The sequence below is a fragment of the Cataglyphis hispanica genome, chromosome 7, assembly GCF_021464435.1.
Source record: "Cataglyphis hispanica isolate Lineage 1 chromosome 7, ULB_Chis1_1.0, whole genome shotgun sequence".
NCBI lineage: Eukaryota > Metazoa > Arthropoda > Insecta > Hymenoptera > Formicidae > Cataglyphis > Cataglyphis hispanica.
The window spans coordinates 3,873,305-3,894,767 of record NC_065960.1 but is presented as its reverse complement, the minus strand read 5'-3'; the positions used below and the strand labels follow the sequence as shown (position 1 = coordinate 3,894,767).

At 32.5% G+C, this 21,463-nt stretch overlaps 1 protein-coding gene across 27 annotated transcripts in view; it reads left to right on the top strand.

Annotated features, from left to right (window-relative positions):
• Window positions 1-21,463, top strand: part of LOC126851115 (ankyrin-2-like) — an 81,016-nt gene that overhangs the window by 38,394 nt on the left and 21,159 nt on the right. For 25 of the 27 annotated variants that reach the window (XR_007687640.1, XR_007687642.1, XR_007687641.1 and 22 more), the window contains 15 exons: window positions 2,080-2,208; window positions 2,617-2,722; window positions 6,209-6,226; window positions 7,943-8,167; window positions 8,420-8,580; window positions 8,709-8,920; window positions 9,176-9,380; window positions 10,971-11,160; window positions 11,258-11,393; window positions 11,493-11,823; window positions 11,911-12,114; window positions 13,065-13,306; window positions 13,593-13,644; window positions 14,038-14,265; window positions 16,105-20,406. Coding sequence is in view for 24 of the 27 variants with exons in the window: in XM_050594731.1 (XP_050450688.1) it covers window positions 2,080-2,208; window positions 2,617-2,722; window positions 6,209-6,226; window positions 7,943-8,167; window positions 8,420-8,580; window positions 8,709-8,920; window positions 9,176-9,380; window positions 10,971-11,160; window positions 11,258-11,393; window positions 11,493-11,823; window positions 11,911-12,114; window positions 13,065-13,306; window positions 13,593-13,644; window positions 14,038-14,265; window positions 16,105-20,406 (6,741 nt within the window). In the remaining 3 variants the exon portion in view is untranslated. Of the gene's footprint in view, window positions 1-1,062; window positions 1,082-2,079; window positions 2,209-2,616; window positions 2,723-6,208; window positions 6,227-7,942; window positions 8,168-8,419; window positions 8,581-8,708; window positions 8,921-9,175; window positions 9,381-10,970; window positions 11,161-11,257; window positions 11,394-11,492; window positions 11,824-11,910; window positions 12,115-13,064; window positions 13,307-13,592; window positions 13,645-14,037; window positions 14,266-16,104; window positions 20,407-21,463 lie in introns of those variants that run through there. The other 2 variants (XM_050594745.1, XM_050594725.1) reach the window with 2 other exon arrangements.

Here is a 21,463-nt window from a genome sequence, read left to right as displayed (position 1 = left end):
TTGCCTTTTCGCTAATTGGTAATTTGCAACGGAAGATATATAGGTCACTGTCTATGAGGTCGTGTAGATAGGAGGCGGCGTGTTTTAGAGAACAAGAAGAGGAAGAAATACGAGTAGAGCGCAAAATCGCCCGTCACTCTTCGACTCAAGGTGTCCTTGAACATCGTTAAAATTAGCATTTCTACATTACAATTTCCTGCAGAAGTATCGTATAGCCAGTCCGCGTTTGCAAATGTTTACATTAATTTTAGATATTAACGGGCAACACACCGCGAGTTCCGCGGATAGCGCGTGACGTCAGTATGGGTGAACCATAAGAGAATGGGGTAACGGCACTCGATCTTCCTAGAATTGCGCCGAAACCATCGTGAAATGTAGATCAAGAGTATCCTCGAGAACGCAGACGTCGACGTGCCAAAGATATTCGCATTATACATACACACATGTACACATACCAATCTGTTAAATTCCATCGAGAAACAGATATCGAATGAAATTTGAAACGCTTCATAATAATTTATTGAAATAATTACATTGATTAAAAATAATTATATTAATTAAGGAATTTATGTTTTTAATATTAATATTATTTAGGGCACATTTTATATTGTTAGAGTATTATTGGGAAAAAAATCTGTTTTTCCTGTAATATATTATTATATATAATTTATTTACGAAAAATATTTATACATATTTATATTATTTATTGAGATAAAAAATCTTATAGATATCAGAATAATTTTTGTCACGACAATGCAATAATCAATGGAAGATATTTTTTTTATTTCAACTAAACAATAAAAACAATCTTGATCAGTATTCAGTATGGAGTTAATTTATGATTATGCTAACGGTACGATAGAGAGACGTGGGAGGCAAATTTGTAGGCTGACCATTTATTAGATAATTGTAGCCTGCATTCTTGAAATATTTGATAACGCGAGATCGCAAAGCAAGTTGCTCTCAGTCGTATGAAAAAAGTGATACGGTTCGTACACGTCGGCATTCCGCCAAATTGCGCTCGTTTATGTATATCTCTTGGGTGTAGGATGTATCCAACCATGACCCCAATTGACATAAGGTATGACGTGATTTAACGACGTTTATCCTGTCGTTGATAAACGATGCTGTAATATTTAAAATTTTCTTAAATAAAATTGGTAAAAAATGGCAGTCTTTTGGGCATTTTATATTAGATGTGTTAAATTATATTTAAAAAATGTTATTAAAACATAATATTTTCTTTAAAATATAATAGAATTTGAAAAAAAAATATTTGACATATAGAAAGTGAATTAAATCGATAAGAAAAAAAATTTAATTTACTTTAGATGTAATTACATATTTAAAGTTATAAGTTAGAGAAAGAAAAGAGAAGGATTATTATTATTAAATTTGACACATACAATAAATAATTTTTATTGTATATGGAAACGACTAAACATTAATAGAGTTAAATCTCTCAAAAAGTAACATTATATGTGTCTTAGAGAATCTCTCATAAGATTAGGAATAACTACAATTGCGTTGCAGCTCTGTTTTTGCTCTCGGATTAATGAGTGATGTCTGCAATTTAAAACACTCGAAGGGATTATTGAAATAATTTAGACCATATGGCTCAGAATATATTTAATCTGCCACTCGGCAACATTTCTAATATTTCATACACTTTGCCTTAACTCGCAAATGTTAAGACATGAAGGCAATAGAACCAATTTTTTTCAGCGATAATTATATATAATTTTGTTTAGCGGAAACTTTAAATCGTTCATTATTAGATAATGGACAAGTTGCGTGCCTTACAGAATATCGATATGAATTTTGCTTCTTCAGCTTGACTGCAATGGTTGACTTGGCAATGATTTCTTCTTTATTTGCAGGCTCACATATTTATTCTTACTTGTTTGTTACGCATACTTTTGTAGTAAATATTTTGCGACATTTATACATATATTATATCGCATATTCATCTGAACTCGATGATATTCTAGAGAATACAACTTCTCTCAATTTTCGCGCATACCCGTTGTTATCTTTGCTTACTTTATTCATCTAATATTTATTATATTATAATCATAGGTGAAGATCCAATGCTCAGCGACCAACAGCAGTACCGCTACATGACTGTTGACGATATGAAATCCATGGGGGATGACTCGATGCGCGTGAACGTGACGGACGATGAAAGAGATAACCGACATTCCGGAGGTACGTAAATAGCGATAGCATTTTCATGCATTATATTTTTATTGAAAAAAAGATATTTTTATATCATGTTCTTTTGCTTTCAAGATTATCGCATTCATTTACAGACAATTTTATTAAAGAAATTAAACACAGACGAAATTTTTTCATATTTAGTTACACGATAGAATTTTTTTATATAAAACCTATTTAATCTCTGTTACTTAGACAATTTTAGTCATAATTATATAATAATTATTTTGTTAGATTACACAAAAAAGTAAAATAATAGATATATGAATTTGATAGTTTAAGACACGCTATGACGCGATTTGAAAAACAAATGTTTAGTTATTTTGTACCGTGTTTATCGGATTAGTATAGATTGTTCTCGGAAAATAAATTTAACATTATAATATATGTATTCTTTAGCGCCAACCATAACAGAAATGATTACGAAAGAGAATTATCAACGTACGAACGCGGCCAGTCTTAAGCCAGACAATGTAGACATCAATAGGCACCCTGTGCATGTCGGGTATGTAGTATTTTATATCTATTTTTATCTATTATTGCAAATTTGAAATTTAAATAAGATTGTTTGTTGTTAAATGAAATTTTATTCTCAATGGAATGTAAGGTTTCCTTGAAAATTTCACTTAAATATCGCGATATAAATCTAAAAGATATATTACACAAATTTTAATATTGGATTAAAGAGTTATGTTGCTACGAGTTTTACTACAAATTTTACTTTAAATGTTAAGTTTTAATATTTTTGATATAACTTATATGAATTAAAAAATAATAGTAATGTAACATATGTACATATAAAAAATTTGAAATTTTTTTTTATTAATTGTAAATTTTATTTAATATTAAAGAAAATATCTATTAATCGAGATCTATTATTATCAAAAAAAGTATTAATTAATATAACTGAGACCAAATGATAATTGCATGGTTTGACGTGATTATAGTTTATAAATGTACAATATTAAGATTACAAATTTACGACATGCTGAAAATTTGATGCATGTTTTTTTCTGATTTAATAGCTATGAGAGAGAGAATGAAGAAAATTTTAACTATATAAAACTGAAAGTTGTCAATACGAGAAATAATTTTGAGAAATTATCATAGCTTTCCAGAAACTGTGCAATCATCGATTTTGCCTTAATTATAAAAATTAAATTTTTATAAATTTTAGAAGAGAACCGCGTGCGCCCACGCGTTTTCTCTTATCAATTTTAAAGATCAGGTTTCAATATATTAAACAAAGATATATAATTTATTTTTTCAATTTTGAATATATCGTGATATATGATGCAATATGTAATATGTCGCGAAAAAAAGAATTTCTCAAATATATCGATGTTAAAATTTTTCAATTTTGCACGCAGCAACTTTTATCTATTGTAAACCTAGAATGGAACAGTATAAAAATAACGTTATTCAATAGTATGAGAAATATGATCCGTAATACTACGCTACCTTGTATTCCGGCGTATATATCGCTATTGACACTGTATTGATACTACGAAACAATAATGATGTGTATTATAGTGTGATACAATATATGTGTGTTGGTGAAAGTTTTCTGCTCTGATTAATCTAACAGATGATTGGCTGCTCGATAAATTACCCGTTTAATTCTATTATCCTAATTCTGAATTGATAATGTGATATAGGTATAAACAATATATGTACATGTATACATGATAATACTTTTATTCAAATCAAGTTTTCAAAATCAAAATTATTTATTGTTGCTCATAACATTACGATAAATTAATTATTTTCTAATTGTCATATTATCAAGATTAAATGACGTCAATCATAGCAGGTATTAAATTGAAAAGAATATAAAAGTGTTCACGTGAATTCAGATAAAAATTTTATATATATGATTGCATATTTTACATTTATTTTTATATGAGACGTAAAAAACTATAAAGATATACATCACTGCTGTGAGCGTACGATCGTTGATATATCGCTCATCTTCATATCTACTTTATATCATAATGATTACGTTTTATTAAAATTACACGCAGTATGTACATAATCCTTTACGTATATGCTAATTTACAAGACATGTTATAAATCAACATACTTAAATTATGCTATTTATTAAACTTTTTCTATATAAATATGTCTAGTTATGACACAAGAAAAGAAAATAGTATAGCATGTATATAAAATTTTAGCTAAAATATTGTAATATACACACGAAGAGTTCTTATTTCAATAATTTTTTTTAAATAAATAATTATTTTAAAATACAATAATCACATAAGATCACAACACTATATAGTATGTATATTGTCTGTTATTTTACTTAACATTCGCTATAAGACGCGAATTTTATATTTTATATTTTACAGTCATTCAGCCAGCTCGATAAGAACGCTTGATGTTCTCATTACAGCCTGCTTACTCGTAGCGAAGTTCGATTACTTAGTGTTGAGCATGTTGTTTTTCACGTTTTATTTGGATGAACGATTCTTTGACATTGTGAATGATTTCATTTGTTATTGCGATTTATACTAATCATTTAGCTAATTTGAACAAATGAATTTGAAGAATATTCGCAACAGATCGAATAAAGGGATTTGCGAACCTGTTTCTCTTTCACGTGGAAAATCTTAACCATTGTAAATCAGTTTCTGTCATACTATCTAATACCACATATAAGGAGCTAGTATTTTGTCATTTCTGCACGTGGCATCATTTGAAAAAGCACAGGTCACTTCTCTCCAGTGACTTAAAACGGATATAATGACTGCAAATAAAAAAAAAATGCAATTTGTACAAACGAGACAGCATGAGCATGAGACGAAATCATTATAATCGGATAATGTAAATCGGTTCTGTTCTGAGAATAGCGAGTCCCTAGAGTTCTTATGCACCTCGCTGGCAACCTTCAATACAGCGCTGAAAGGACAAGGAATGTGGAGGGACAGGTACACCAGCAAATCTTACTTTATTCCATTACAAATGCGAAACATAATTATTAATGATAATATTAATGATAATAAAAATATTAATAATATTTATTAAAATGAAAAGATATATATATATATATATATATATATATATATATATATATATATATATATAATTTAAACATAACGATATAATAAGTGCAATTTTCTTTTAAAAGAAGAGGTAAAAATGAAAAAAACATTGAACATGCTATATTATAGCCGCATATTTATGAAAGAAAGAATCGTTCGTCCAAAAAATTGTGTAGAAAGTAGAGGAGAGTTCAACGTTGCAACAGCTGCTGAATGTTTTCTTTCTATATAAGCAATTAAAATTATATTATTTTTTTTATAGGAATATGACGGAATCTGTTGCATTAATCATAATTAATAAAAGTACATAGTAATTTTTTTCTTTATACAACTTTGTCTCTTTCAATCAAAAAGGAATAAAAAATTAATTTACATTTATGTACACAAATTAAGATTTTATTAATTTATGCAATTGTCAAGATTGTAATTTCAGCGAACAGATTTCGATTTGCGTCATTATTTTAAGTTGTATCCGCGAGATATATCTTGTTTTCGCAAGGTGTGAATGGTGTGCTGCGTGGCGTCTTTCTATACTATAATACATAATTATTATTGTTATTGCTCGTTTCATAGTCGTGTACAATAGAAAAGTGTTTGCGTGTGATGAGTGCAGATCGAAGTGTTCGAATCATCATCGTCGCAACCTAGGAGCACTTTTTACGAAAAATAAATGAAAAAATGTAAAAAATTTAGTATATCGTTTGATATACAGTTATCAAGAATCAATGTAAATTATAAATTGTGCTAATTATAAATCCAATAATTGAATATGCTCAAAAATCTATGTAAAAATGTGCTAGTGTTAGCGATATATCACGATCTCATCTTTTTTTCTCTCTTTTTCTATGTCATCTCATCATCATGTTTATGAACGAATGAATACTAACGCGTTTTTTATTTTGTTCCCGATCTTCTCTGTTATTTTATTTGCGCTACTCTCGCAGAATTCCACAGTGGAGAAAGTAAGTGATCTTCTCTTCAATTTTAGCTTCTGCAATTTGTCGTATTCATTATTCCCTCGATTTTTTTCAGTTCTTCTTTTTATCATATTCACAGCCTATTTGTCGCTGCACTACACAATCTCTTGTAGCTGCTGATTCTTATTATCCTCAGAAACGTCGTATTGCTCAGTGAATTGCTTTGTTCGATGATTACTAAAAGATGATTCATGAATCAAATATGATTGAATCTTCAAGAATCAGCAAAGTTTATCTTGAAAAAGATGGATATAATAAATAAAACGACAGATACGTGTCTCTCTTAATTATCTTGAATTTTTTTACACTGCTCAAGCTCTTCGATGACGATAAAAGATGTAGTAATCGCATAATTTATACAAATGCGTTACTGAATCTTAATTTAAAATTAGAAGAAAAACAAATTTACTCCTATGGAGATAATCGTTATTGGCTTCATATTCAGTTGTAATAATAATCGTGTTGTCAATACTGCGTCAAACGTCTTGAAGACCTTGTCAAACTAATGCATTCACTGTGCAATGCGTATTGCACAATTTTCTTGTGAATAATTTATAGGTTCATCAGAGTGGAATTCTCAGCGCTAACATTGCTACACTATGTAGTAGTTGAGAGCGATTGAGAATGGACCCAATTCTCGTTTGAATCGAATTAGATTAGACACTTTCAATGTCGTTAATTTGACGCTTACGGCTATATTACACCCCATCCAACACAAACGCCTCGTATAAACACCCATATAGATTTGACGTAGGTAGCTGTTTTATTTACCACTTATTTTGCGACACATATATTTCATACAGCTCATATTTGTCGTCTTACACAAATATCCACAGATTAAACTTAAATATAGATAGCTGTTTTATTTATCTCTTTTTATTTTGCCGTATATTTTTTATATACAGCTCATTATTATAATTTTGTCTATTTTACATACTTGCATTATATCAGAGTAATTACATTTACGCATAATAATTAAATCATAATACAACATAGTATGTGAATTACTTTATTCACTTTTAAAAAGATAATATCATAACTAATGATATTGCGTCATTATCGTGACTGATGCGCATTGTCTCAAAATTTTTACAAAATCTCATCTTTTACAAAATCTCTGAAATCTATATAGCTATATAACTATCAATGTCATGCTTTATAGTATATCGTACAATTTTTCGAGAATTATGCTTTCTGGCTTTGCGCATACTTTTGATATTAATTAATTCGCGTCGGCAATTGTACAATGCATTGTGACTGACATTAATATTATTAATATATAATTGTATTAAATATAATATTTTGCATTTTCTAACGTAATATTTACTTATTACGATTTTTGTGAATTTTTAATACAACTGTCTTTACAAAAATTATAGATATTTATTATATTGTTTCTTCTTTTACATCTTACAATGCGAAATTTTTTTTAAAAAAAAGCTACAATGTATAATATATATTCTATTTTCCTATTGCATAGGATAAAATTAATGTAAATCATTATAAAAGTTCCAAAGAAACAAGATTACACCTATGCGTTTTTGCCGAAGATATATATATTTTGAATATACAAAAGGACATATTTTGACTTTTGGTATGCAGTCTATTTATAATAACGCAACTATTTTTTCACGATATATTTTTGACAGTTTTTGATAGCATATCGTTAATCCAAGTAACGCGCTCTCTAAATCTCTACAGCTTTCTGGTTTCCTTCTTGGTGGACGCAAGAGGCGGCGCAATGCGCGGATGCAGGCACAGCGGCGTCCGCGTGATTGTTCCGCCACGCAAAGCCGCAATGCCTATGCGTGTCACATGCAGATATTTAAGAAGGGACAAACTGACCAATCCACCACCCCTGATGGAGGGAGAAGCATTGGCCAGCCGCATCCTCGAGTTGGGTCCCGTGGGTGCAAAATTTTTAGGGTACGTTATATACATCATCTCTCGCGATTCATTTCTTAATGTTGTTCATATCAGATATGCGAGATCGTACATTTATAATGAAACAATTGTAACTTTTTTAGAACATAAAATAATAATTAAATGATAATACAATATAATTAAATAAATTTGTGCGTGTGTACATATACATTATGTATAACGGGAAATAATATACTTTATTACAGTTATTCTCAGTGATAACTTATCAAACATTAAGACTTTTTTCATGCGTAGCCCTGTTATCATAGAGGTACCGCACTTCGCGTCGCTGCGCGGAAAAGAACGGGAGATAGTAATTCTACGATCGGACAATGGGGAGACCTGGCGCGAGCACACTTTGGAAGCCAGCGAGGAGGCTGTTCAAGATGTGCTTAATGAGAGCTTTGAAGGAGAAGGTATCATTTTTAAAACAATTTGTATATATATTTTTTTTCGTGTGTATATATATATATATATATATATATATATATATATATATATAATATAATTTTTAAATGTATAACCTTGACTTATATTTTTTTAGAGCTAAGCCAATTAGAGGATCTCCAAACGTCTCGTATCGTGAGGATACTCACTGTAGACTTTCCGCATTACTTCGCGGTAGTATCTCGCATCAGGCAAGAGGTCCATGCGGTCGGTCCCGAGGGTGGTACTGTATCGTCATCTGCTGTACCACAAGTACAAGCTGTCTTCCCGCAAGCAGCCCTTACCAAGAAGATTAGAGTCGGTTTACAGGTATTTTTCCGTTTCTCTTTATTGATGTAATTAAATTTATTTTATTAATTCTTATTAATTTTTTACATCTTTGATATTTAAATATATAATTAATTATTCCATAAACAAAGGTTTTTCTTAAATCTTTTAAATTGCTTGCTTATCTATTCTGCAAAAAAGTAAAATAATTTAGAAATATTTTTAATAAGTATATTTATTTTTTTCATAATTTATTTGTCGCGTTCAATATAAGAGCTGTTATTATCATTCGTACAGGCACATCCTATACCGGCGGATCTGGTGGCTAAGTTACTCGGAAATAGAGTAGCTGTGTCGCCGATCGTTACTGTGGAACCCAGACGAAGAAAGTTCCACAAACCGATAACTTTAACTATCCCAGTGCCACAGGCTGCCAATAAAGGCATGATCAACCAGTACTCTGGGGATGCGCCGACTTTGAGACTCCTGTGTAGCATAACTGGTAATATATGCTTGCACGTAACATTGTAGAGCAGCGTACCGTCTTACTGGAGAATCTCTTACCGATAAACGGCTGAAACTATAATATTATACGCCGCATACACCTTTGGTGTACATATACGCTCTTGAACTTACGTTGTTGCGCAAATATCTCGACTTACTGTAGTTTAGCAGGCATGAATACAATCAGTAGACTATCTCGTCTGTTCTCAGGTCATCGGGACTACGAGCCAAAATATCGTGTTTTACGAGAAAGTTGTTTGAATATTAGCAGCACTTTTTAACTTATTTGTATTCAATATGATTAATGGTCTCTATAATTTGTGATTTGCACAAAAATGTTCCAACGTCAAGTGTTCATTCTAAGAGAATTAATTTGTGTATGTAAAACATTAAGTGTTCATTCAAAAAAATTAATTTATTTATGTTGTCATAACATGTATTACGTGAATGTTTAAATAATTTTTTGTCATTTACATCCATATTGTCGGAAGATGTCCCGAGGACCTTCGGATAGAGATTTAAAAGGGAGATGGTAGCTGCATGTCTCATAGAAAAATTTCGTTGAGTATCATTATTGTATACATATCTTGTTGTAATTCATTGTTAATGCTTGCATATTGTTAGGATTGAGTCATTTAGGTATGGATTATCAATTAAAGTAGATAACATTTTATTATATATACCTAGCCCATTGTAAGCGTTAACTTTAAAGATTTTGTTTCAGCACATTCGTTTGACTGGTAATCGCTTTGATATTAGTAATTTTCATGAACTTATGCTAATGATACATACACACACACACACATATATATATATATATATATATATATATATATATATATATATATTTTTTTTTTTAAGTTGTGACAATATTTTTTACATAATACCCATTCTTATAAACAAAAGAGAAAAGAATTAATGTTATTATTATAACAATATTACACATACACTGAATATTACCAATATTCAAGCTATCTTAAATCACAATCTGTTGAAAACCTGTTTTAAGTATCAATATTTTCATAATATTCATCAAAAATAATCTTTATTTTTTAAACAAATATATATATCTAATTGTGCTTTTGGTTTATTTAGTTTTTATTTCAACTTTATTAAAAGTCGTTTTTTATCAAAAACATATTAATGACAAATATTGATATATATATATATATATATATATATATATATATATATATATATATATATATATAAACTCCTTAATTATATTGAACCCGTACATAGAATATCTTTATAATTGCTTTTTACACAATTCACATAGATAGTGCTTCTTCTTCATTTTGCAAGCATTATCATTCGATCAGTCACATACTTATTTTTATATTTTCACACATTGATAGCACTTACCAATAACGCACTTATAGCGACCGTTTTAAATACGAAACTTTTTCTCGGGTTGATATATAGTTGACATTATTTTTAGACTTATTTGTATCTGATTATTAATTGTCTGTATTTAATCTTGGTCGCGCAAAAATATACTACACTATATTTCACCTATGCCATTTGCGTATTTGCAACACGGACATATTTTAATAATGTTATTGGACTTGGCATGTATGTCGTTCAGGGGGTCAGACTCGGGCAGTCTGGGAGGACGTCACAGGCTCGACACCGTTAACCTTTGTGAAAGACTGTGTTTCCTTCACTACTACAGTTTCCGCTCGCTTTTGGTTAATGGATTGCCGTAACATCTCCGAGGCTACGAAAATGGCTACGGAACTTTACACGCATGCGACACATGTACCCTTTATGGCTAAGTACGTTAATATAAATTACGTAAAACGTAAATTTTAGGTAACGATATAAGTGTGCAAATTATATAGAAAACAATTATACTATTTAACGCATTTCTAGGTTTGTAGTGTTTGCAAAACGGATAGATCCATTGGAAGCGAGATTACGTGTATTCTGTATGACAGATGATAAAGAAGACAAAACTTTAGAGCATCAGGAACATTTTACGGAAGTCGCAAAAAGTAGAGACGTCGAGGTAAATATTGACGATAAAAATGCAAATTAATTATTAAAACGCATAATGCAGAACAATTCAATTGTTTAAGTCATTATTAAATATTATTTCATACTATAGGTTTTGGAGGGAAAAACTCAATATATGGAATTCTCGGGAAATCTCGTGCCTGTACTGAAAACTGGCGAACAACTTCAGCTACCATTTAGAGCTTTCAAAGAAAATAGAGTTCCGTTTACCGCGAGGATAAAAGATCCAGATGCCGCGGATATGATGGGGCGAATTATGTTTATGAGTGAGCCCAAAGTTCCGAGAGGTGAATTGCCGCAAACGCCGATCTGCACGCTAAATATTTTGCTGCCAGAAAAGATTTCTCCGGATACTGCAGTCTCCGAGCTCGATTTATTGGAGTTATCCAAGAACTATAGTTTTTTGCGCGATGGCGGAATAAGTACGTAAACAATGCAGAAAAAGAAGTAATAATTAATAATAATATTTTTTTTATCAAAACCTATTGAATATTATGTATTATTCTTAGGTAGACCAGATGCCATACATAGAGCGACTATTCGTTTAACAGACATTGCCAATCTATTGGATAAAGATTGGGAACCGCTAGCGGAAGAATTAAACATCCCGCCGAATGATGTAGCCTTAATAAAGCAAGAGTATCCCGATAAACCCGCACAACAAGCCGCTGCCATGTTCAAAATTTGGCAAAACAATGGAAACAAAGCTACAGGTGAGTTTATCTATAGATATTATATTATATCGTACAATTTATTCACCTTCAACACACGAGCGCAGCATATGATATTTCGATGAATGAGAGCTGCTGTCTTAGTGATCTTTAAAAAAAAACCTGTTTCTTCGAGCAAGGTCAATTAATTAGACACGCGCGTTATAGTTGAGTCAGGCGCGAAGAATCTCTCCTAGGAACGTCGTAGATGATGATCTCATTGTGCATTATTATGCCTGACATAAGTTCACATACACGCTTCGTTCCCTCTCTTCTTCCTACTAATGGCATTGACTCGCACATAACTCTTGTGGCGTTTCTGCAATCAGCAAAAATAACACGCAGTCGTGATTCTGTAGTATACGATTCTCGATCGCACAGTAAAAGTGATTAAAAACTGAGCGTCCTTAACGTTTTTTTTTGTTATTTGTGTATCTTAGTTTTATTTGCTGAAAATTTTCAATCTGAATCTGAATTACTCGAGATATTTTTCAATATTTTTTGATGAAGTAACATATTTTTTAAAAGTGCTGCGTGAATATTTTTAAACTAAATCGATTCCAATAAAAAAAATTTTCAAAAATTTTAAAATATGTTTATAACCTTGTATCAAGAATATGAAAATCAAAATCATTATACGAGTGAACTTCTGGTAATATTTCGGAGATGTTCTTATTTTCATCCACAGTGTGCAATATATTCAGGTTTGTGCAAAATTAATGAAAAGCGAACGAGGGTATAATTGGCTATAAATTTTGATTTGATGTACTTGTGTGTGCGCGCGCGTGTGTGTGTGTATGTATATTGATAATATATATCCTTATATAAAATCTATTATACACATAATATATATAGTACTTCCAATATTACATATTTCAAAAATTAATAAAATATGCCTTTTTTCAAATTTGTCGTGATTAAAACATAATGTTTTCTTCTTCATTCACATATAGGAAATACATTAGAAAAGGCTCTCAATAAGATTGGACGAGAGGATATAGTGAACAAATGTATTTTTAATGTTGAGCTAGTAACCGACGATGTTGAAAAAGCTGTAGCAAGGGTAAGATTGGATCAGCCGGGATTTGATTCGCTAAAAGAGGAATTGGGGCCGTCGAGAAATACATCGCTTCGCCGTGATGCGACTATGGATCTCAAGATGGATCCTGATTATGAAGAACCGGATAGAATGAAGGTGCGCATTTTATGTAAATCTTTAAGAATCTACAAGAAATCAAATCTATATGCCACATTAAAACGTCATTGAAAAAGAATGTTATTTTATTCTTTATAATGCTACTGAGTACAATTAAGAACGATTCGATCTATCAACTTTACATCTTATTATAGTTGGTTTATATATAACAGTTATATCTAAGTTATATCGCTTATATCTAAGAATAATTTACTCAAATAATTGCATTCTCATAAACGTGAAAGTCTTAAAATTGCCAAAATAAAATGCAATTCTCTTATTCTAGGAATCTGAATCGGTCGAGGATCTCAGTACCACTGGAAGCATGCACGATAAATGTAGGTACATTAATAAGGTTTATAAAATTAATTTTATTATTTATTATACTCGCTCTTGCATTGCGTTTTTTATATTATACATACAATTCAGAATTCGTCAGAGATAATTGAATATATTACACATTTTTTTATTATACGCAATAAAAGTATGACGTCACGGCTCACAATCCTTGAATGAATAATGCACGTCAAATCGCAACATGTGCTTATTAATTGTGTCAGTATATGGAAATAGCAAGCACACTTTTACTCGTGCTTACCTAGAAAATGTGTTAGTCAATGCTTGCCGGACAATTTTATTATGGTCACATTACGTTTCGTCATGCAACGTTTCACATCAGCTCATGTTATCTCTTCATATCTTCTTGTTTACGCATTTTCTGCACTTCACAGCTAAAGAGCACATCACAATCACAAACGGCACTGTATTCAACGGAACCTCGACCCCCATCAAAGACAAATATGCGAGCGATGAGAAAGAGCTCGGCGACATGATGGCTGATTACCTTGAGCAGAAATGTCACATGGCCGACACGATGAGCAAAAAATCGCGCGACGAGCTGGATGATTTGGATAAAAAACGCCAAAAGGTGATTGCCGACGCCAACAAAATAGTCTCTGGTAAGTGAGCGACTTAAAGCGCGATTGGAATGAATGGTGGGTTGAGGGGCCGTGCTTATTACTACCATTATTACTTCTGACAGAACCGGTAGCTAATTAATCGATTTTAGCGAAACTATATCGCCAAATGCGGGATTTAATTAAAGCTCAGCAGCATGATTGAATTAATGCTGCGGGCGCACGCTTGATCCTAGGAAATCAATTTACTCGATTATTAACCGTCTATCGACCGAAATTGCGTTTTGCTGCCGGACTCGCTATAAGAACCCGCTAGATCGGAGATATTTATAGCCTTTCCTTTATGATATCGTGTTCATAGTTCTGAAATGCATGTTTACAAGAATATCAAACGATATAAGAAATATATGGTGAATTATTCTTCTCAAATGTTTTTATACATTTGTTTATGTTCGACATTATTGTCTCTTCTCTTAATAATTAATATCAGTGGATTTTTCGTTGTATTTTTATAGGTAATTATCTTAATACTTAATAAATAATATAATTGCCATTATATAATTATGTGACAATATACGCATAATTAATTTTATATATGATCATATGAATTTACATATACAGATTATACATTTCAATATATAATTTTTAATTAGGTATATTTTAATGCTGATAATATTATTTTTAATATTAAATTTTATTCATAATTTATCATCACTTATATAAAATAATTTAGTTTTTATGTAAATATTAAATCGATATATGCACAAGATATTATTTCAGCGAAACGTTGCAATAAATATTAATACAAATGAAATATTCTTACTATAGAATCCAATGATTCTGGACACGATTCCTGTCAATACATAAAATGACGTTTTAGCTTATAAAGAACATTGTACATTCTGCAGAGTGCCAATAATGTACATGAGCACTAAACACTTATATCTCTATACCATCTGTTACTTTCACTCACAGGTTCTGGAAGCCAATGCGGATTCTCTCTTCGGAATTTTATTAGAGAAAAGCTTGCTTTTATTTTAATATATAACAAATTTTATTGCGCCTATATATATCACATAAGCAGCTCTTGTCTATATTATACAATATAATTTTTATATCATTTAATCACACATCCCCACTAATATCCTTCTATTCCGCGACATTTTCGGATTAATTTGTTTCAGCAAAGTTTCGCTGCAATTATTTGGCGTTGCATGAATGGTCAATATGTTGTGTGGCCCAATTGTGTGCGCGCACGGAGCAGCTATCATTTGAAAAGATCACTAGACACATTGTTGTATAGCCATCAAAATATTATTTTTATTTGTATCTTTAATTGATAGATTAAAAATTACTAAGTCATTATACTAATAGCAATCGAATGTTGTATTATTTAAAATAATAATTAAGAGTTTTTGCGAAGCTGAATATACTTACTACCGTTTATATTCTAACAGCTTCATTTTCGAACCGTCAGCATTGTTTTATAATTAATATATATAGCACTAATCAAGAGTGATGCACATTTTCATATTTCGAAATTGCAAGCTACTGAAATATTTTGAAAATAATATATTAAAAAATATTTAAATGAAAAATTTATTTCATATATTGATTATTGATAATAATTAATGTTACTTCTCCTTCTTAAATCGCATTTGCCTTGTGTTTATAATGATGATAGTGAGAAGATGGCTGCTCCACGGCACATACACTCCACGCACAAACCACACTACATTACTCTAACCGCAATTCAATGAAAAAAGCAATCAAAGAGCGAGCCAGCTTACACTAATGATGACGAAATTGACAATAAAATTGTGTTCTTTTATTTTTTATCACATATACAGATGCCTAAAATATATGATACTTAATTAACAGGTGTAATAGCAGACGCAGAGAAAGAGAAGGGGAAGTTAGCGAAGGAAGGGTGGTCGGTGGTTTATGATGATGATGCGCGGGACAGTAAAGAGGCACGGGGTGCGATAGGGCAGACTTTAACTAACATACAGTTAGATAAAACGGCCACAGAGCCGAAAGGTATAGTTTCCAAACCGGTCGTCGAACAAGTTCCTAGTATCGAGCCACCGATGGTTAGGCAATATCACAGTGAAAAACCGGATCCTAGGGTTAGCATTTTAAAAACAGCAATTTCCGTTAGTGATGATTCAAAAGTAAGTCCATCAGTAATTACTAAGACTACGATAATAAAACAGTTTGATCAAACGCCGGCTAAGACTACGACCACTACAGAAACAGTAATTGTTTTACCGGATAAGAAAGATGTTGTTAGCGAAAAAGAAAAACTATCTAAGGAAGGTAAGGAAATTGATGAAAAATTGGTTCAAGGTGCAATTCCTACGAGCGTTATGCAAAAAACTGTACAGGTAGAAAGTGTAACTCGAACTGATCAGAAAATGTCGGAAGTAAAGGCAGATATGAGTAAGGAAAAAGATAAAGATAAAGCAAAGGATAAGGATAAAGAAAAGAATAAAGATACTATTGTGAAGTCAACGAAACCATCAGCTTATGAAGATATTTACAATGTACAGCATCCGACAGATAATACGGACGAAAAATCAGACGAAGAAACGAAGAAAACGAAAGATAAAAGCAGCGGAATTTTTTCGAACATTTTTAAAGGTTCTAAATTAAAGAAAGGTAAGAAAGGTTCGAAAGACGTATCCTTTGACAGTGGTGATGAAGAATTGCCGAAGGCTATCGTAACGAAAGTTTCGGAACAGCAGCCAGAACATCCGCCAGAACATCCTTCTAGCGAAATAATAGATTCGTCTTTTGACAGTAGACTTCCAGAAATCATTGTCGCGCCTGATGTAAAATTGGCTACCGTTGAATTCTTAAATGACTCCAGACGTATTGCCGCGGACGTGCCTTATGAAAGTTTCGCTAAACCAACAGAAAAAGAAGATAAGAAAGTAGAATCCACAGAGAGTGACGATGATAGTAAAGATAAAACTGGCTTCTTCTCGAATTTGTTTAAAAGCAAATCTAAAAAAGATGACGATGGAACGGTTATACCAGTCATTCATGTTGAAAAACCAAAAGAAAGTGCAGAGCAAATTGCGAAGAAAGAGAAAAAGAGACTGGCAGCGCTTGCAAAGGAAAAAGAAGAACTGCTGGAATTACAAATGAAAGAAAAGGCGGAGGAAGCCGAAATACCTAGTACAATTGAGAAAGAAGTAGAAAAAGCTACAACGAAAGACGTGAAAGCCAAAGATATCGAGAGCAAAGAGGTCGAAAAAACAATTGTTACAACAGATGAGCAGTCGCATAGTAAAGATGATAAAAAGGAAGAAGAACAGGTAAAGGAGAAGGGTAGCTTTTTTGGCATTTTTAAGAGTCCAAAGTCTAAGGAGAAGAAATTGAAAGAAACGTCCTTTGACAACGGTGACGAGGAGATCCGAATCGCAACAGAGAAACTTTTAGACGACACGCGAAAGATTACTGATTTCAATGAGTCACCGGTTGCATATAAAAGCGATGATTCGAAAAGCATTCCTAAAGAAGAGATACATACTTTTGTGTCGACTACTCATTATGACATTGATATTCCCGCTGATAAAATCGGCAAATCTTATGATGTTGTACAAACCATGACGAAAACTGAGAAAACTATTATTCACGAGGAAATAAATGGAAAAGCGGATATTGACGAAAATAAAGATCAAAAAGGAGAAAAAAAAGATGCTGAGAAACCCGCTTCAGAGATTAAATCTGAAATATCTGAAATGGAAAAAGTAAGCGACGACACCAAGGAAAAAAGCGGCGGCTTCTTCGGTATTTTTAAGAGCCCAAAGTTGAAAAGTAAGAAAAGAAGCAGATCCCGAGAACAAAGCTCTTCGAAGGATACCTCCTTCGATAGTGGAGACGAGGAAGTTCGACTAGCAACGGCAAAACTTCTGGAAGATACGAAACAGATGGCAGAAAACCTACAACATCCAACTGGAGAAATATCAGAAACAGTTACAAAAACTCCACCCATCGATCATGTAGAGATCAAAAAATCTATTATCCACGAGGATGAAGTCACTGAAAAAGATAAGGGAAGCGGTATTTTTAGTATATTTAGAAGTCCCAAACAAGCAAGGAGTTCCAGAAGTAGATCCAAAGAAAAGACTCCGTCGCTCGAATTGCCGGATAGTGGTCAAGAGGATCTACGAAACGTAACAGCGAAATTCTTAGAGGATTCTCGAAATGCGGCGATTATCACAGACGAGTTGATAAAACCGGAGCATTTGGGACATAAAATTACAACTGAAACGAAAGATACAGACGATAAATTGATAGCAGATGTGAAAAAAATTGAACATGACATTGTGAATGTAGTAGAAGATGTTTGTAAAATTACCAAGGATGATCAAGATACGATTGGCAAAAAAGTAGAAGAGAAAATACATGATATCGTCGATAGCGCTGAAGCTAAAGATAAAACAATCAAGGAAGCTAAGAAAGCAAAAGAGAAAGGATCAGGATTTCTCTCAGGAATATTCAAAGGCGCGAAACACGCCGTGGAAGAAGTATCCGATGATATCAAAGAATTCTTAGATGATACGAAGAAAGAAGCTACCTTAGAAGAAGCGCGAGACAGAGAAACGACAACCGCTGGTTTAAAAGATTTGGAAGAAAAGAAGGACAGTGTGGTTGCTAGCGCAAAAGATACTACTGACAAAGTTGCGACTGATATGAAAGATGACAAAGATAAAATAATATCTGCTATGAAGGGAAAGAAAAACGAAATCACAGAGAAAATTTCAAAAGATATAGAAAAGGCTGCGGATAACACGAAAGTCGTTACTGACATAGTACCAGATACAAAGAAAATTGGAGCAAAAATAGAGATCACTGCAAAAGACGTCGCACATGCTGACGAAAAAATTAAAGAAACAACGGAAATAAAGGAAGACGCGACAGCTGCGAAAGAAAAGTTATCTTCCGATGCTGACTTGGCTATTGATGCTGTAGTGTCTGCCAAGGACAAAGCAGCCAAGGAAGCAAAGAAAATTAAAGAGAAAGGAACCGGTTTCTTCTCTGGAATATTTAAAGGTGCAAAACACACCGTAGATGATGCGGCTAACGGTGTTAAAGAATTGTTAGATGAGACAAAGAAAGAAGCTGTATTAGAAGAAAATTCCAGCAGCAAAGAAAAAGCAGCAGCGAGTCTCAAAGATTTAAAAAATCAAAAAGATATTATTGTGACTGAAGTTCAAGAAACTACAGACAAAGCTGTCACTGATGCTAAAGATGCGAAGGACAAAACAATCTCTATAGCAAAAGAGAAAAAAGATAAAATTGTAGAAAAAATTTCTGAAGAGACACAACAAATTGCTACGACTACGAAAATAGCCGGTGACAAAATTGGAAAGGAAACGAAAAAAATCGCTGAAAAAATAGGAGCAGCTGCGGCAGATATAGCGCAAGATGTTAAGGATACTAAGAATGAAGCAGTAAAGGAAGTAAAAGAAGATACAACATTACTGAAACAAAAACTATCAGCAGGCACTGATCTTGCTGTAGAAAAGGCAGATAGAGCTAAGGATAAAACGACGAAAGAAGCGAAGAAAGCCAAAGACAAAACTGGTGGCTTTTTATCCAGTATATTTAAAAGCGCCAAACATGCTGTAGAAGATGCAACTGACGATGTCAAAGAATTTCTGGATGAAACAAAAAAGGAAGCTGCATTGGAAGAGGAGCATGCTAAAGAAGAAATAGCAATATCCTTGAAAGAGGTAAAAGATAAAAAGGATGCTGTTGTTTCAGGAGTTCAAGAGACCGCAGAAAAAGTTGCGGCCGACACGAAAGACGCAAAAGATACAGCGATTTCCGCTGTTAAAGATAAAAAAGATAAGATTGTAGAAGAAATCTCCAAAGATACTCAGAAAGTCGCCGATACTACGAAAGATGTTGGTGAAAAAATAACATTGGAAACGAAAAAGATAGATGAGAAAATAGAATCAACTGTGTTAGATGTTGTTCAAAATATTAAAGATACTAAAGATACAGCGATTAAAGAAGCGGGAGAAGATATAAAATTAGTCAAAGACAAAGTAACTGCGGGTGTTGATGCGGTCACAAAAAGTGCAGAGGATATCAAGGATAAAGCAGCGAAAGAAGCAAAGAAAGGGAAGGAAAAAACAAGTGGATTTTTCTCAGGCATATTTAAAGGTGCAAAACATACTGCAGAACACGCGACTGAGGATGCTAAAGAATTCGTAGATGAAACAAGAAGAGAAGCTTCATTGGAAAAAGAACATGCTAAGGAAGAAATTGCCATGGGTCTCAAAGATTTAAAAGATAAAAAGGATGCTGTAGTTACCAAAATACAAGAAGCTGCAGAAAGAACTGCTGCTGATGCGAAAGATGCAAAGGATAAAGCAATTTCTGATGTTAAAGATAAAAAAGATAAAATCGTAGAAGATATTTCCAAAGAAGCTCATAAAATTGCCGATACAACGAAAGCAGTTAGTGAGAAAATAACAGCAGAAACGAAGAAGATAAATGAAAAAATAGAAACAACTGCGGCTGATATTACGCAGGATGTTAAAGATACTGTAGTAAAGGAGGTGAAAAAGATACAACATCAGTGGAAAAAATTATCAGCAAGCGCTGATGTTGTTGCAGAAACTGCAAACAAAACTAAGGATAAAATAACAAAAGAAGCGAAGAAAGCCAAAGATAAAACTAGTGGATTTTTTCCGGTATATTTAAAGGTGCAAAACATGCTGTAGAAGACGCAACTGACGACGTCAAAGAATTTATGGATGAGACGAAAAAGGAAGCTGCATTGGAAGAGGAGAATGCTAAAGAAGAAATAGCAATATCCTTGAAAGATGTAAAAGATAAAAGGATGCTGTTGTTTCTGGAGTTCAAGAGAACACAGAAAAAGTTGCGGCCGATATGAAAGACGCAAAGGATAAAGCGATTTCTCTGTTAAAGATAAAAAGACAAAATTATAGAAGAAGTCTCCAAAGATACTCAGAAAGTTGTCGATTCTACGAAAGCAGTTGGTGAGAAAATAACATCGGAAACGAAAAAGATGGGTGAGAAAGTAGAATTAACTGTAGTAGATGTTGTTCAGGATACTAAAGACACTAAAGATACAACAATTAAAGAAATGGCAAAAGACATTAAATTAGTGGAGAATAAAATAACAGCCGATGCTGATATAGTCGCAAAAGCGCAGAGGATATCAAAGATAAAGCAGCAAAAGAAGCAAAGAAAG